At 41.0% G+C, this 17,671-nt stretch overlaps 1 protein-coding gene across 4 annotated transcripts in view; it reads right to left on the bottom strand.

Annotated features, from left to right (window-relative positions):
* Nucleotides 1-17,671, bottom strand: part of sec13 (SEC13 homolog, nuclear pore and COPII coat complex component) — a 50,130-nt gene that overhangs the window by 18,772 nt on the left and 13,687 nt on the right. For 2 of the 4 annotated variants that reach the window (XM_069939899.1, XM_069939898.1), the window contains exons 2-5: nt 12,359-12,403; nt 8,583-8,725; nt 4,142-4,257; nt 2,294-2,445 (exon numbers count right to left, since the gene is read on the bottom strand). In XM_069939899.1, the coding sequence (XP_069796000.1) occupies nt 2,294-2,445; nt 4,142-4,257; nt 8,583-8,675 (361 nt within the window). In that variant the 5' untranslated portion in view covers nt 8,676-8,725; nt 12,359-12,403. The remainder of the gene's footprint in view (nt 1-2,293; nt 2,446-4,141; nt 4,258-8,582; nt 8,726-12,358; nt 12,404-17,671) is intronic. The other 2 variants (XM_069939900.1, XM_069939897.1) reach the window with 1 other exon arrangement.

Here is a 17,671-nt window from a genome sequence, read left to right as displayed (position 1 = left end):
ATACAATGTCACAAAGAACGAGCAAATAGATTTTATGAGTGGATAAAAATAGGAAGGAGTTTCCAAATAAACTGCCACTCAAAGCTAATGCCTTTTGGTGCAGATGCACCCAAGGTTAGCATCTCTCAAACCTGCTCAAAAAATAAAGTTGGTGCAAGATGCAAGGTTCCAAATATGAAGGGAACAGAGGGATATGTGACTAGTGTAATAAGCGGTAGAAGAAACGCAGTGGGACAGCTGGGCCTGCGCCTGTTCCTATCTATGCTTTCATGTACATTATATTTCAAAAGAGGAGCGAAGGATCAACTTGCCAATCACAAGCCATATATCCTATTATTAATAGGGACAAGAAAAAACCTTCCCTGTAGAGGATTGGATTAAAATAAGGTACCTTTGCCTGTAATTGAACGATAAAATAATAGTGGATTGATAAAGTGCAGCTGGTATTGCAAATAATGACTTCTGAAAAGGCATTTTAAAGTATTATATAGGAAATATTCAGAAAGTAGAAGCTACTGCTGAGCAGATTCTACTTTTCAGGTATCAAATATAACGGGGAGAAGGCAGGGGAGTAGGACTGAGTGGGAGAGTGGATCAGCTTGATGGAATGGTGGAGCAGTCTCAATGGGCCAAATGTCCTATTTCCGCTCCTATATAATATGGTCTTATATACCCTGCAGCCCAACACGACAGTAATGGAGTTGCAGAAGATTGGAGTGAACGTGGGAAGCAGGCTGGACTAAGGGAGACATCCATTTGCCCTTCTCTACTCTTTGATTTTGTATTGATGAGGAGAAATTTCTTCAGCCAGAGGGTGACGAATCAGTGGAATTCATTGCCACAACAGCTGTGGATACCATTAGTGGATATATTTAAAATATAGGTTGATTAGCAAGGGAGACAAAGATTATGGAGAGAAGGCAGGAGAATGGGGTTGAGAGGAAGAAATGATTTGAAGGGCAGAGCAGACTTGATGGGCCAAATGGCCTAAATGGATATATTTAAGACAGAGATTGATTGGCTCTTGATTAGCCAGACCATCAAAGGTTATGGACAAAAGGTCATGCAGTGGGGGTGCATGGGAAAATCCATCAGCTCATGAAAAAATGGTGGGGCAAACTTGATGGGCTGAACAGCCTATTTCTGCTCCTATGCCTTTTTGTCTGTAAATAAATTACAATGTTAGATATGTACTTGTGTTGCTAATAGGAAACAGAGTTACGATGATCGGATTATATTTCTAAATGGAGGAAATATGCACATGGATCATTATCAGGACTAATTCTTTTCCTGAGAGACCTGGACACTGAAATAGGGTGAACGATTTGCAAAATATGTGGATAATGCAAATGGAATGAATTAAAACATGATCGGCACAGGAGCTGACTTTAGAATCACAGGCAAATTAGTTAAATGGATAGAAGCTCAGAAAAGTTAAGGGTTAAATCATGCATTCTGGGTGGAATAACATGAAGAAGTGGTACGCTGGGAAAGGCAGAGGAAGTAAAGGTGTGCAAGCTTGATGGTGGCAGGGCAAATTGATAAGGTTAAACAAATCGTGAGGAAGTCATCCTAACCCCAAACAAATCACTGGTTAAGCTTCAAATGGAATACTGCGTACAGTTTTGAACACCATAATTTCAGGCAGATATCAAAGCCTTGGCCACTGTATAGAAGAGATTTATTTGGGAAGAAAGGGAAGAAATATAATTGGGTCTCCCACAGCAAAGATTAACAAGACACTTAACAGAAGCAATCAATGTCATAAAGCATTTTTGATAGTTTATTTTTGTTTGCTCAGTTTCCCCTGAAAAGTGGGTTGATAACCAGAAGTCATAGCATTAAAGTAATAGGGAGAAGACGAATGAAAATGAAAGAATATTGTTTCACACACAGGTAGATCAGTATGTCAGATCCAAATTCAAAGTCATTCTGATGAGATCATGGTATGCTTTACCTTGCTTCTAGTTATAAATATTCCTGTGAAACAGAACAGACAAGATGAAGATGCAAATATAGCAGAATCTATCAGATATTTACCAGAGTAAGGAACATATCTACAAAAACCCAATAGGAATTTCAATTTATATTTAATATCTGAGAAACTCTGTGTGGAAAATTTAGTAAGCTTACTGAATAGTTTATGTTTAACTGAAGACAGCTAAAAAAAACCCAATCAATTGGAATAAATTTTGGTCCAAAAGAGAATGTCCTCTTTCCTGTTAGAAAAAAGAAATCCAGAAAAGATTTCTGTAAAATACATAACTGTAAATAAGCAAAGGGAAATCCTTACCAGAAGAATCGTGTCCTGTGTATTCATACATCTTGTCCCAAGTCCCATTCTCTTCCTTCCAGATGATGATCTTCCGGTCATAGGAACAAGACGCCAAGATGTTTCCATACATTGGATGAGCCCAGCCCACCTGCCACACAGGTCCTTCATGGCTGAACAAGGATTTGTTTTGCTTTAGTATGCAATGAACTATTTATTTCTTCCCTATAATGTGGCTGTATAAGTTAACCGTTTCATGCCAAACCTCAGCTAGTACATAGATTGAGGCCTTGAAAGTAGCATTCATATTGGAAGCTTAGGATCTTCCTCAGGAAAGGGAGGCTCTGCAAATAGCTGTTACCCTGGGTACTTGTAGCAATTATTATGTCACCTTAAGCCAGATCAGGTAAGAATGGTAGATTTGCTTTCCTGAAGGATATGAATAACCCAGAAGTTTTCATGTCAATTAGGTAGTTTCACAGTCATGATTACTGAGACCAGTTTTTCTCCTGTAGATATAACTTCTTTGAATTACATCCCCCCCGCTGTCAGATGCACAGACACTAACCCAGTAGGTCACCACTGTGCAATTATACCCCCATGGCAATTTTCTGACTTCAAAGTGAACCAAATCCAATCATATTGCACTAGTGCAAGCATTTTCATAGTTTTGGGGTTGTTGTATCTTGAGGCATTCAGCTGTACAGTTACCTGGTTGGAAAGAAAGTACACTGCTCAGGGTCACTGAAGAGGGTCCCTGTTGAGTGCAAGGGAGGGTGGAAATTCTGAGTGGGTACAAAAAATGTTTTTTTAAGCACGGAGAGATAGAAAAATATACTAATCATAAAGCCGTGGGCTGAAAACTCAGCATTTGGAATCTAGTGGGAAATACCTTCTCAGCAGGAATATTTGTTTAGATTTATTTAATGATGACACATTACCCACTTAAGAATTATATTCTCTCAGAGATCCTGGGTTTTTGGAAAACTCCTTCTTAAAAGGCAATGGAAACAAAGACCTTGAATATTCTTCGGAGTTTGATAGATTCTTGATAAGCAAGAAGACGAAATGCTGTCAGGTGTTGATGCGAAGAGGAATTGGGGTTATAATTAGATCAGTTATGATCATACTAAGTGGAAGAGTAGGTTTGAGGAGCCAAGGTGTCCTAAAATGCATCTAAACACACACTGCTAGAGGTACTCAGGGTGCATTTGGCTTCAGTAGTCTCCATTATGTCTCAGTATGTATGTACATACATACGATCAACAGCGAGCCACTCAAATTGGAATGAGGCTGACGCAATGTGAGCCAAATGGCAACTTCTTCAGTTAGTTTGCCAGTTTATGCTACATTGCTTCACCTGACATTTAAGCAGAACTGAGCTAATGCAGATATCCCTGGAGGCAATGTATGGTAGTCTGGCTCAATTTAATTTCTTTTGTGGAATAAATGTTTGCTGCTATCCAGAAGTCTTACTAAAACAATGTGATGCAAACTGTAGCGGTTTAGTTTTTGAAAGAGGATTAAAATGCAGCACTGGTCATGCGGAGGCAGCAAGAAGAATGCTCTTTTTTTAAAATAAAAACTTCTGAACCAGGGAAGCCAAGCCAAGAAAAGTATATTTCTCTTTCTTAATCAAGTTTATTGTCACATGTACCAAAGTAAAGTGAGAATGTTCATTTTGCGAGCATTCTGGCTAGTCAATCCATACATAGTACAGCAGTTAAAAAGCTGTACAAAGTAGAGTTACAGACAGATCAGTTAGAACATTATTTCACTAGTGAGAGGTTTGTTCGATAAAACTTAACAGTAAAACTTCAAGCTTTTCCAATCCTTCACATGATAATATTGAAATAAAATACCTCTTACCCCCTCAAATCAGCAACAAGAATTTGACCTCCATTTTTAACATCAAATATCTTTACCGATCGATCAGAGGAGCAGGTTGCAAGTCGAGTGCCATAGTAATCCATCTGAGCATCATGCTGGACATAAACAGGTGGAGAAAGCTTTTACTGTATCTACACAGCGTGCGGCAATTGCTCAGCTTTGAATTCATTTGTTGTCAAAACACATATCTAGTAACGGTCAAACATACACCACCTCCACACCTGGCTGTTTCAAAAAGGGAGCTGAGGAAAAGGTTAATGTTGAGAATTTATAGGGTTGTGGGAGAGGGTAGGGGCTCGGGACCAGATGGATTCCTCTTACAAAAAGGCCTGATGAACTTGATGGGCTCCTAGACTCCAATCATAGAATTAACCAAACTGATTTGAAGTGATTGTGACAAATCAGAAACATACAAGTTAAATATAAGGAAATGTCTCCAGCTAGAGAGTGTAACAGTGAAGCAAGTGTCTAATTTCCTTGGTTTCATTTATTAAATTTGAAAGATTAGAGCAACAGAAGTTACCTGTTCTTCAAAAGAAACTTGGACACTTCATGGCTTGTATACTATTGCACTCTCCCCAATATCCTAGTTTCCTTACAGAGGGAGGCCACATTGTGTCATATATTCAACACCATCATACCCTCAGTTAAGTTCAACAAGCCCCAAAACCTGGGCCTCTGCACTCCCCTCTGTAACTGGATCCTCGACCTCCTCATTGGAAGACCAGTCAGTACAAACCAGCAACATCTCCTCATTGACGATCAACACAGACGCACCTCAAGGACTCCCTATATTCCCTATACACCCATTACTGTGTGGCTAGGCACTATTCAAATGCAGCCTACAAATTTGCCGATGACATCAGGGTCGTCGGCAGAATCACAGACAGCAATGAAGAGGCTACAGGAGGGAGATAAATCAGCTAATCGAGTGGTGCCACAACAACAATCTTGCACTCAATGTTAACAAAACCAAGAAGCTGATTGTGGAGTTCCATGAAGGGAAAATCAGGAGAACACAAACCAGTCCTAATCAAGGGATAAGAACTGGAAGGGTTAAGAACTAGACATTCCTGGATGTCAACATCCCTGAGGATATACAGTATCTTGGGGCATCCATGTCAAAGGCTTGCCAGTGGCAAGTTTGGTATGTCACCAAAGACTCTTGCAAATTTCCACATGTCAGAGCATTCCGACTGGTTGCATCGCTGTCAGGTATGGAGGAGCTAATGCACAAGCCAGGAAAAAACTAGTTTCATTCATCAAGTTCTAACTGGCTCCTTTACAAGTTGCAGTCACTACATCTACCTTGAATATTGAACAGTTAGTTACAAGTATCGATCAATAAATTTCAGATTTGAGTGCGAAACACAAAACTCCAACCAGTCTAGCTAGGTTTTGAGTAATACCAATAAATGGATCCTGGAAATGTTGGAAAGGAGTTCTTGACTGCCTCAGAGGTGATGGCTAAAGTCTTCCCAATGTTTAGTTGGAACAAATTTGTACTCATCCAGTCGGCGATGTTGGGAACATTTGATAAGTTGAAAGGCTACATCGTTTTCGTGCACGTGGTAACTGATCCAGTGAATTTGGCCATTACCATCACAGGCATTAGTCTCCACTCCATCAAGGACATCTACAAGAGCCAGTGTCTTAAGAAAACAACGTCTATCCTCAAAGACCCCCACCACCCTCTTCTTACAGAAGAGGTACAGGAAGAAGGTACAGGAGCCTGAAGAAGAATACCCAGCAGCACAAGGATAGCTTCTTCCCCTCTACCATCAGATTTCTGAATGGATAATAAGCCGCAGACACTCTCTCTTATTTTTGGGCTAATTTATTTCAATTAAAATGTAATTTTATAGTAATATTTGCACTGTAAGCTGTCGCAAAATCAACTAATTTCCAGACATGTTCATGACATTAAGTTATGATTCGGATTCTATAATTTTGGTTCCATCATATACAAGATCTTGTCGAGGAATCCTGCGATATCTCTCTGAGCATAGGTGGGGCATAGTTAGTGCCACTGTCTGCGCAATGCCACTACAGCACCTGCAACCCAGGTTCGAATCTGGCGATTTCTGTGAGGAGGTTGTACATTCTCCCAGTATCTGCATGGGTCTTCAGGGTGCTTCGGTTTCCTCCTATGTTCCAAAGACGGACAGGATCGGTCAGTTAATTGGTCACACAAGTATATTTGGGTGGTGCGGGCTCATGAGCCAAAAGGGCCTGCTACTGTGCTGTATCTCTAAATTTAAAAATTGATAGGCCCCCAGTTCTGATGAAGATTCTGGACTCAGTTTTTCCTTCCACAGATGTTGCCTGGTTTGAATTTACTGGGGTTTTCTTTTGTGTTCCAGACTGTGGTAAAAATTTATTTCAGCCTTTGACAAAATTGACCACTCCATCATCTCCCAAAGCCACGAGAAATGGTTTCTCTTTTCCCATCTGCATGGTTATCCATTACTATAGTTAAGAAAGAGCAGACCAAGCCTACTCTTGGCATCAGAATCAGGAAACACTGGATCAGTTATCACGTGCACGAAAACGATGTAGCCTTTCAACTTATCAGGTGTTCCCAACATCGCCGACAGGATGAGTACAAATTTGTTCCAACTAAACATTGGGAAGACTTTAGCCATCACCTCTGAGGCAGTCAAGAACTCCTTTCCAACATTTCCAGGATCCATTTATTGGTATTATTCAAAACCTAGCTAGACTGTTTGGAGCTTTGTGTTTCTCACTCAAATCTGAAATTTATTGATCGAATACTTGTAACTAACTGATCAACATTCAAGGTCGATGTAGTGTCTGCAACTTGTAAAGGAGCCAGTTAGAACTTGATGAATGAAACTGGTGGAGATGGGGAACATCACACAGATGATATGCATACCAATGCGACCAAACAGGTGATTGAGCAAGGAACAATTTTGAAGACTGAGGATATAATCCATCTCTGCATCACGATGGCTCTCGACATTACTTTGAATTGAATACAGTATTCCAAGTGCAGGCAACATTTACCGAACAATGATGAAACCACCAAATAAATTTATATTCTCCTTCAATTTTGTCAGGGTTCACGAACACATTTCATAATCAGTGAACCGGTGCGGACTCGAAAGGCCAACATGGCCTGTTTCCGCTCCGTAAATGGTTATAAGCAAAGAAATCTCGATTGCAAGATCTGACTGACAGTGTTTGACTGTTCATCTGATCAACACTGCCATCCTCTGGTCTCTGTCTGTCACAAAGAAAAGCACCCCAGTTGCTCCCATACCTGCTTAAGGATTCCTCTTCCTCAGCAGCCTCTGCACAATCCAACAGCACCCCCCCCCCCCCGGCCCTTTGCTATTAATCACTCCACAACCCTCCCCCATCCCTTGCTCTCAGGGCTGCTCACCAAGCCTGTGGGTGGCATCTAACCTCTGTACTTCCTTTCTGCACTAACCCCAAATCCTTTGACTCCCTAAATGTGCATTCTTTGAATTTTTGTCTTGGATATTACTCAGCAACTGAGTATATTCTGCACTGCCGTCTAGCTCCTCCTGCCAAGCCAATTCGTATTCAGGTCCCATGTGATCTAGCCCTCAATGCAAAGAATTAAACACATCTAAAATACAAAAATGGACTATCTCATCATTTTCCGTTTTATTACTTTTTATTACTGATGCCAAAGATCTCTTTACAATGGGGTGACATCTCTGACCAGCCGAAGGTGACAGGTCTGAAATATTAACTGAAAATCTCAAAGAATGTTGAAAATCTGAAATAAAAATAGAAAATGGTGGAAATAATTAGCAAATCTGTACAGAGAGAAACAGTCAACGCTTCAGGTCACCAATCCATCACCAGAACTACCTGATCTGCTGAATCCTTGTTGCATTATTCTATTTTAATATCAGCCTGAAATGTTCAATCTGTTTCTCTGTCCACAATTATGTTTTAATCTGCTGAACATTCCCATAATTTTCTGCTTTATTTTAGTTTTCCAGGATATGCAGTATTTTGCTTTTGGCCTCATCACTAATGATGACCACAAAAACCCATTCGGTTTTCTAATATTCTTCACGATAGTTGCTCTGACTCCATGCGACTCCAAACCCACCAATCTGCTTGCTTCAGAACTGGCCCAGCAAGGTCCTCAAAGGTAATTGAGAACCTTGCCAGCCATATCCCCAAAGGTAATTGAGAACCTTGCCAGCCATATCCCCATGAGCAAGTTAGAAAAGATGCAAAGGGAGCAGGTTTCTTTCTAATGAGATTGCACCAGTTTAAATAAAATTTGCATGACAATGGATAAATATTAAAATCAAATAATAATTTATAAGATTACATCCTGCAACTAATTCCCAAGACTTCAGTGTCCTTTGTGGATACATCATTACAAAAATATCCAATTAATTTCATTTTGTACCTTGTACATGGACTTCTTTCTGCACTTAGATCTCACAGGAATGCACAGGCAACTGGACATACTTGTTTTCACTTGTTCATAATTAGAGAGCATTGTTATGTTTCTCTTTCTCTCTGTCCCTATCTCTCTCTTCCCAATTCTATCTGTAATATCAAATTAAATTTGTGATCATTTGATTTCCCTTGTTGCATTGATCTAGCTAAGATTATCTTGTTGGTGGAACAAAGAAAATAATTGCTTTATTAATTTTGTTTTGCATAATGGGATTCTATACTGTGAGGCAGAGAAATGAGAAACTGCATTGCAGTATCTAGGAAATACAGTAAATGGCCTGCTGCAAGAAATAATTGCTTTGAAGGTTGATGTGTATTTGGGAATAAGTGAATTTGCAGTATAGGCTCTCCATCTCTTACCCTGACGTGCCAGTCAGAAGAGAACACATTTCTCTGTCATGCTCAGAATTGCCTTTTGGGAAATGGTAAACAGTCACTGGGATTCAGCCATTATCAGTCTTTTATTTTTTGGCTATGGCCCCCTCTCCTGTGAAGCAGTCAAGTTTAGTTGTTTTCTTCCATACTTCTCTCCTACCGACTACATAAAAAAACATAAAATATTTCATGATTTCAGTCCGTGACCCTCCTTAAACGTGCTGTGGCCTCTGGGTGAGGGTGAGGAAATGGCTGTATAATGGACACCTTGGGGCATTTACCCTAAAGTATTCATGACACTAGGAATGTCCAAACTTTATCCATGATTTTTAAAATCAAAATAGAGCCTTATCCTATAATTTCTCTGCTTGGCTTTTGCGTGAACCAGATATAGCTCTGTCCGCAACTCAAGGAAAAGTTTTAGCTTTTACTACACTGATGGCCAGATGAGCAATTTTACTGAAATAGAAGGATGATTCTTCACCTACCCAGGCAGAGTGATTACATGATGTAATCCCTTACTTAAGCTAGGAGAAAATTAGATACAATATTAAAGATTGAAAATTTCAATTTGTAAAATTGTAGAGCCCATTCTTGGAATACTATTACAATTGGAAGAATTAAGAACTCTGAATAACCTGGGTGTTGCTGTCAGATGCCTGGAGGTCACTATCTGATTCCAAACTTCCCTTTGTATAACTAATGGTAACCTTAATTAGAGGGAGAGGGTAGGTTTGGTTTAGTTTTATAGGTTTTTTATCTTCTCTCTTTGTTTTATTTTTTTTAAAACCCAAATAATTTGGTAAATGGGTTTAATTATGTACATTAATATGTTAATTGTTTTGTTTTTCATACGAATGGGCGCTGTTATATTATTCTTTCTGATTTTCTTTATTGTATATGAGGTGACTAGTTATATATCTCATTGAATTTTGTATGCAAGTTTATATATTAAACTCAATAAAAATATTTTAAAAAGTATTCATTATAACAAAGTATTCAACTATAACAAGTTTAAACAGAAAGGTAAAACTGCAATTAAACAGCAAGGATGACGTCAACGCTTGAAAGGTACAATCAACACTCTCCAAGGATGTATAAAATTATTGTCTAAACTTATTTCCAGAATCCATTTTGATGGCTTTCCCTGGAAAATTATACAGTATCATCATGGTAGAAGGCAAGGAACATTTTTCTCACTTCCTATTTTCTGATCACGATTAGCAAAATAAAATGAAACTAAAACAAAACGGCAGCACTGCTGCTGTTACAGTCCCGGGAGAACAGTGACACAGGGCTGCTCAGAAAGGTTCAACCGCCAACGGAGCAGTGCACCAGAAGCAGAGAGAACACCCCCACCTCCCGTGAAAAGGAGAAGAGGAGACAACCCTACAGGATGGTGACCACAGCAACAGACCAGCAAGGGAATCAGCGGCTGAGGGACACCCACACATGCTGCGGGCAACTTGTGTTCGGGAGACTCCATGGGCTGTGGCCTACGAGTAGTGGGATCACACAGTAGGTGTCAGAAATAGTGGAGGAGGATGTGTTAGATGCAGAGGTTGGTGGGGTGGTAGGTGAAGACAAGAGGAATCCTGTCCTTGTTATGTGTGGGGTCAGAGGAGGCCAAGACGGATGTACAGGTAATGGGGGATATGTGAGTGAGTGCCAAGTTGATGGTGGTAGAGGGGAAGCCACATTGTTTGAAGAAGGTGGACATCTCTAATGATCTGGCTTGGATGTCCTCACCCTGGGTGCAGATGCGACGGAGACAGAGGAACTGTGAGAATGGAATGGAATCCTTACAGGGGACAAAGTGGGAAGAGGTGTAGTCGAGGTAGCTGTGGGAGTTGGTGGGTTTTTAGAAGATGCCTATCGAGAGTTTGTCTCCCAAGATGGAGACAGAGAGATCAAGGAGAGTGTTGCTAGAAATGGACCAAGTGAATATGAGGTCGGGTTGGAAGTTGGCAGCAAACTGGATGAAGTCAATGAGCTCATCATAAGTACATGGGGCAGCACCAAAATGGTCATTGACATAGCAGAAGAGTTGAGGGGCCTTGCCTGTGGATTGCTCCACGTAAACAATAAAAAAGATAGGCATAGCTGGAGTCCATGCAGGTACCCCTTTGAAATTATTGGGGGTGAGGACATTCTGCCAGCTGGAGGAGGAGGGCAGTGGAGGAGGAGGACTGGTTAGGTCTATTGTCCAGAAAGAAACAAAAGGCTTTGAAGCCATCTTTTGCTCCACTTGCGCCCACACTTCCTCCCTCACCACCCACAGTCCTTCCAAGTAAAGCAACATTTTACTTGTGAATCTATTGCATCGGTGCTCCTGTTGTCTCCTTTACATCAGAGAGACTGGATGCAGACTGGGAGATTGCTTTGTTGAGCACCTTAGCTTGTCCGCCACAATACCGTGAATCTCCCAGTGGCCATCCCTTTCAATTCCCCATCCCATTTCCTTGCTGACATGTCTGTCGATGGTCTCAAACTACCAGACTGAGACAACCCCCAAATTGGAGGAACAACACCTCATCTTCCAACTGGGCACCCTCCAAATGGATGGCATTAACATCAACTTCTCTGACTTCCGCAAAAACTCCCCCACTTCCCTCCCCCCCCCAGTTCTGTCTCACCCTTCCCTGTCTCTTTTCACACAGACATGATAAATTCTCACCTCTCCTCTTATCCAATTAACTCCTTTTGTTGGTCTGGATTCCCCTCTAGCCAGCATTGTCTGAATTCTGAGATTTCCTGCTTCTGCCTCATTTCTTGAAGGGTTCAGGCCCAAAGCGTTGGCAGTATATCTGCTTTGTATAAATACTGAAAGACTGGCTGAGTTCCTCCATCAATTCAGTGAGTTTTTACTGCAATCACAGTGTCTGCACAATTTCATATTTCATTCAGTATGCAAGCCGAGGTGGGGAGCTTGAGTAGATTATGGTCTCATTAAACGTGGCTTGTCATTTTAAAATGGTGGGTGTGTTGTGGGTGGAACAAAGACATTGTGAGTGCAGTTCAATGTTGGCAGAGTCTTGCCCAATGCTGCATTCAGCCACACTGAAGTGTCCAAACAGGGCCTGAGGCCAGCAGTTTTGGGGCAACAGATGTATATGCTATAAAGTTCTATGTTTCCATTAAACCAGCCCACAACTACACTTCATCTCTATTCCCCATAGATTTATCTCCATTCCTCACAGATTCAAACATTCAAACTTGCATAGTCTTTGATGGAAATTTCAGTCCAAAAACTGAATGATATTCTCTTCAAATTTAATCAATCGCCAGTAGTAATTAAGAAAGTTTCTGTACTTTGGGAGTTAACATATGAATGAGCAATCCACTTACAATCATATCCTCATGGGATGTATCCACTGTGTTAATCACGGAAACCTGCAAATAGATCAGAAAACCATAACAGTACTTAAAAATGTGACCACTTCAGCTTATGTTTACAAAAAAAGCTTTGGCCCGTTCTCAGTGCCATTATCAAATAATTCCAGAAATGTGGCTCTGCCCCATTTTCAAGAACGATTTTAATGCCAGGGAGATGGTAGTCTCGCCAATAAGGCTCCCCCCAATCTCAACTGATTTTACATGCATCTTTATAATCTGCAGAAGAAAAAACTCATCCCCATGTCAAATTGAACCCAGATCCTCTTGATGAAAGTACCCCTACTTTGTATCTGAAGCTACCTGCAATGCAAAAATAACCACAAAATAAGGTTTACCAAAATCTCTTCAACAATAATTGTTCCCCACAGATACAAACTGATCAACTTTTCTTTTAAAATACATTTACTCCTCCCATTGAACTGGACATCGCTGGGAAAAAAATCAGCATTTGTTGCTTTTGTCCAACTGTCCTTAAAAAAAAACTGGAGATGAGTCACATTTCTAATGCAGTAATGCTTCTCATCCCCTTGACGGGCAGGAACTTGGACTCGGTGGTAAATTCGCAAGCCAGGATGGATGTGACTTTGAGTGGGGGTGGGGGAGAGATCTTTAAGTGATGGAGCTTCCATGAACTTGCTACTCTTAGCAGCAGTAGCAACATTGGGGAAATACGTCAGAGGGGCCTAGGTGAGCAAAGGTAGTGGATTTTGTAGGACCACACACTATAGCAATAATGCACCAATGATGGAGAGAGAACATATAGTGGATGATATGCCAATCAACCAGGCTGATGGGGAAAGATCACAGAAGCCAAGGAACGGAAGGAAAAGCGTGGTGATACCCTGGATCACATTAGCATGGAAGTCTTGGCAGCCTTGGAGAGTATTAAAGTGGACATTTGCCTAGCACCTAATGAAGTGCCACCTTGCAAGAAGCAAGGAGAGAAATGCCCTTAACTGAGATATTTACATAATCTTTGGCCTCAGGTGAGGTGCCAGAAGAATGGAGGGTGATTAATGTTGCGCGTTATTTAAAAGGGGCAGCAAGAACAAGTCAGCCAACTATAGGCCAGCGAGTTCTTGAGGAGTCACGTGATGGAGTAGTGGCCGGTCAGGGAATTCCAGCCCTCTCCGGAAAAAAAAACGCACAAAACACAAAGGTACAAGAATAAAAATTAAAACAAAGTAAAAGTAAAGGTGAGAAGAAAATGGCAGCGAAGAGAGAAAAGTCGAAAGCAACGGGAAGAAAAGGTGAAAGAACGTCAGAAGAAGAAGGTGAAGGCCTTACCTGTCCGAGGAGGCCCGCCGCGGAGAGAGAAGCCCGCTCCCTAAGGTCAGTGGAAGTCCCGAGCTCGGGACTACAAAAATGGCTCGCGGAGCCGAGTAAAAGTGCGCAACCGCACATGAAAAAAAAACACACTGACGGGAGGGGGGAACAGCTGCGGAGTCGATCTCCACAGCTGAGAGTGGCAGCTGCAACACAGCAACAGGAAGAGAACATAGAAAACAACGAGAACAAGAAAGAAGAGAGCAAAAAGAAAACAAGGAAACAACAGATGGCTAACCCAGAGGAAGAAGAAGAAGAAGAACATAGAGAAATGGAAGAAGAAGGGAAAGGCAGGACAATGGATATATCTTTTTTTAAAGAATATATGGAATCAGTGAAAGAGTGGCAATTACAAGAATTTAATGAGATAAAAAGTGCAGAAGAAAAAATGAATAAAATAGAAATGGTCATATCAGAGATAGGAAAAAGAGTGGATAATGTGGAAGAACGAGAAATAATTGTAGAAATGGAAGTAGAGGACTTAAAAGAGAAATTAGAAGAATCTAATAAAAAGGTTAAAGAGGCACATGAGCTGTTAGCTCAGAAGATAGATATAATGGAAAACTATAATAGAAGAAATAATATAAAGATAGTGGGCCTTAAGGAAGATGAAGAAGGCAAGAATATGAGAGAATTTATAAAAGATTGGATCCCCAGGGTCCTAGGAAGACCAGAATTACAGGAAGAAATGGAAATAGAGAGGGCACATAGAACACTAGCCCCGAAACCACAACCGCAGCAAAAACCAAGATTCATTTTAGTAAAATTCTTAAGATATACAACAAGAGAAAATATATTGGAGAAAGCAATGAAGAAAATAAGAGAAGACAAAAAGCCACTGGAATACAAAGGTCAAAAATTTTTTTTCTATCCAGACATAAGTTTTGAACTCCTGAAGAAGAGGAAGGAGTTCAATACAGCAAAAACGATCCTATGGAAAAAAGGATATAAATTTATGTTAAAGTACCCAGCGGTACTTAAAATAGTTATCCAGGGCAACAAAACAGACTATTCTCGGATCCAGAGGAAGCACGAAAATTTGCAGAACAACTACAAAACAAGCAGAGAGATGAAGACATGTAATGAGAGTAAAAATGACCTCGAACTATATGTATGTGTGTATATGGGTATATATAAAAAGTTTATGCAAGATATTTTTTTGAAGATAGCAGACACGCAAGGGAACATATTAATAGGAGGGGATTTCAACCTTAATTTGGATTTAAATATGGATAAAACTGGGAAAAAAATTAACAGAAAGAACAAAGTCACTAAATTTATAATTAAATTGATGCAAGAAATGCAACTTTTGGATATCTTCTTTGGCTTGGCTTCGCGGACAAAGATTTATGGAGGAGGTAAAAAGTCCACGTCAGCTGCAGGCTCGTTTGTGGCTGACAAGTCCGATGCGGGACAGGCAGACACGGTTGCAGCGGTTGCAGGGGAAAATTGGTTGGTTGGGAAACAACACCCAAAGGAAAAGGAATATTCATATTATTCGGGTAGACATAAAACATACTCAAGAATAGACCTATTCCTGTTATCAGCTCGTATGCAAGACAGAGTAAGAAAAACAGAATATAAAGCTACAATATTATCGGACCACTCACCCCTGATATTGACAATAGAGTTAGAGGACATCCCTCCAAGAATGTATAGATGGAGATTAAACTCCATGCTACTTAAAAGGCAGGATTTTAGAGGATTCATTGAAAGACAAATTAAAATGTACTTTGAAATAAATACGGCCAGCGAGTTCTTAACACCAGTGGTAGGAAAATTACTGGAGGTGATTCAGAGGGGATCTATCAGCATTTGGATTACCAGGGACTGATTGGAGGTAGCATGGATTTGTGTGAAACAGATCATGTCTTACAAATCTGATGAGTATTTTGAACAGGTGGCAAAGAGAATTAATGAGGCAGGACAGTGAATGATGAGCCTATGGACTTTGGCAAGACCTTTGACAAGGTTCCACATGGCACGTTAGTCTAGAAGGTTAAATCATGGGATCCAAAGTGAGCAGACCCATTAGATTAAAAATCGGGCTCAGTAGAAGGAGGCAGATGGTAGTAGATAGATGTTTCTGATTGGAGGACTGCAACAATGGTGTGTCACAGGGAAGCATACTGGGTCCACAACTGAGTTGCAGTTGATATCCACTGAAAGGCTGTCTCCCCCTGATCATCCACACTGCGATCTAAATTTGTAACATTATCAAACCTGGATATATCATTTATCATTGATATAACTGATCCCTGCACCGCTCCCCAGCCCCCCCCCCCCCCCCCACCGATTGTCAGCCAAAGTGCCCAAATCCAAAAATGTTTATTTTTACTTACCAATTTCTGTCCATTAACTGGATAGTATTGGGGAGGATGATCTGCCAGAGGACAACTATATGGACCAGGTCGCTAGTACTGAGCATGGCTCTGTGTAGCAGAGAGGCTGAAGAGGCACGCAACAGCGATAGGAGATTCCATTGTGAGGAGAATAGACAAGAGATTTTGTGAGCCTGATAAAGATGATGTGTTGCTTCCCTGGTGCCAGGGTACAGGATGTCACAAACTGAATCAAGAACATTCTGAGGGGAGAGAGCAAACATCCAGAAAGAAGTCTTGGGGAAATGTTGGTACCAATGACAGAGGTAAGATAAGTCAGGAGGTCCTGAAGAGGTAATACAGGGAATGAGGAAGGAAGCTGAGAAGCAAGTCCTCCAAGGTGGTCATCTCAGGATTACTGCCTGTGCCATGTGTTAGTGAGGGCAAAAATTGTGAGATCAGGCAGATAAATGCATGGCTGAGAAACTAGTGCCGGGGACAGGGCTTCAGATTCTTGGATCTTTGGGGTATTTTTTGGGGAAGGGGGGGAAACAGCAGAGAAGATAGTGTGCAGCCAGAATGACAGGCAGGTGACGAGTCAAAATAATAGCCGAGGGATACAGAGACACAGTACATTCAAAAATTGGTGTAAAGGTATTCTACTTAAATGCACGCAGCATTAGAAACAAGGTGGATGATCTTGCTGTACAGCTACAAAGTTGGAGGGTACGATGTTGTGGTCATTACTGAGTCATGGCTAAAGGATGGGTGTCATTGGGAGCTTAATGTCAAAGGATACACAGTGCATCTCAAGGATAGGTAGAGCGAGTGGTGTGACTCTGCAGGTAAGCACCAATCATTAGAAAGAAGGGACATAGGATCAGAAGAGGCAAAGTCCTTATTGGTTGAGTGAAGGAATGGTGAAGGTAAAAGGTCACCAATGGCAGTTATATAAAGACCCCCCCAACAGGACCGGGATGCTGATTACAAAATATAACTGGAAATAGATAAGACACATCAGAAGGAAAGTGTTATGATAAATTATGGGGGATTTTAACATGAAAGTAGATTGGGAAAGTCAGGTCGGTACGGGATCTCAGGAGAGGGAGTTTGTGCAATGGCTGTGGGATGGCTTTTTGGAGCAGCTTGTTGATGAGCCCACCAGGGGATCAGCTGTACTGGATTGGGTGCTGTGTATTGAACCTGAGGTGATGAGAGAGCTTAAGGTAAAGGAACCCTTAGGAGGCAGTGACCACAACACGATTGAGTTCACTGTGAAATTTGAAAAGGAGAAGGTGTGGCGCTATTTCAGTGAAGAAAAGGAAATTAGAGTTGATGAGAGAGGAACTGACCAAAGTCGAGTGGAGAAACACACGAATGGGGAAAACTGCAGATCAGCAATAGCTGGAGTTTATGCACAAATGAGAAAAATGCAGGACAGGCACATTCCAAAAAGAAAGAAAATTGGGAATGGAGAAATGAGACAAATGTGGCTGATGAGCCAAAGCAAAAGAGAGGGAATACAAGGAAGCAAAAATTAGTGGGAAGGTAGAGGACTGGGAAACTTTTAAAAACTTGGAGACAAGGTGATTGGGAAGGAAAAGATGAAATATGAAAG

Source organism: Narcine bancroftii, chromosome 5 (assembly GCF_036971445.1).
Source record: "Narcine bancroftii isolate sNarBan1 chromosome 5, sNarBan1.hap1, whole genome shotgun sequence".
NCBI classification, from domain to species: domain Eukaryota; kingdom Metazoa; phylum Chordata; class Chondrichthyes; order Torpediniformes; family Narcinidae; genus Narcine; species Narcine bancroftii.
Note: the sequence above shows the minus strand (reverse complement) of the source record. Positions and strands in the feature narration are given on the sequence as shown.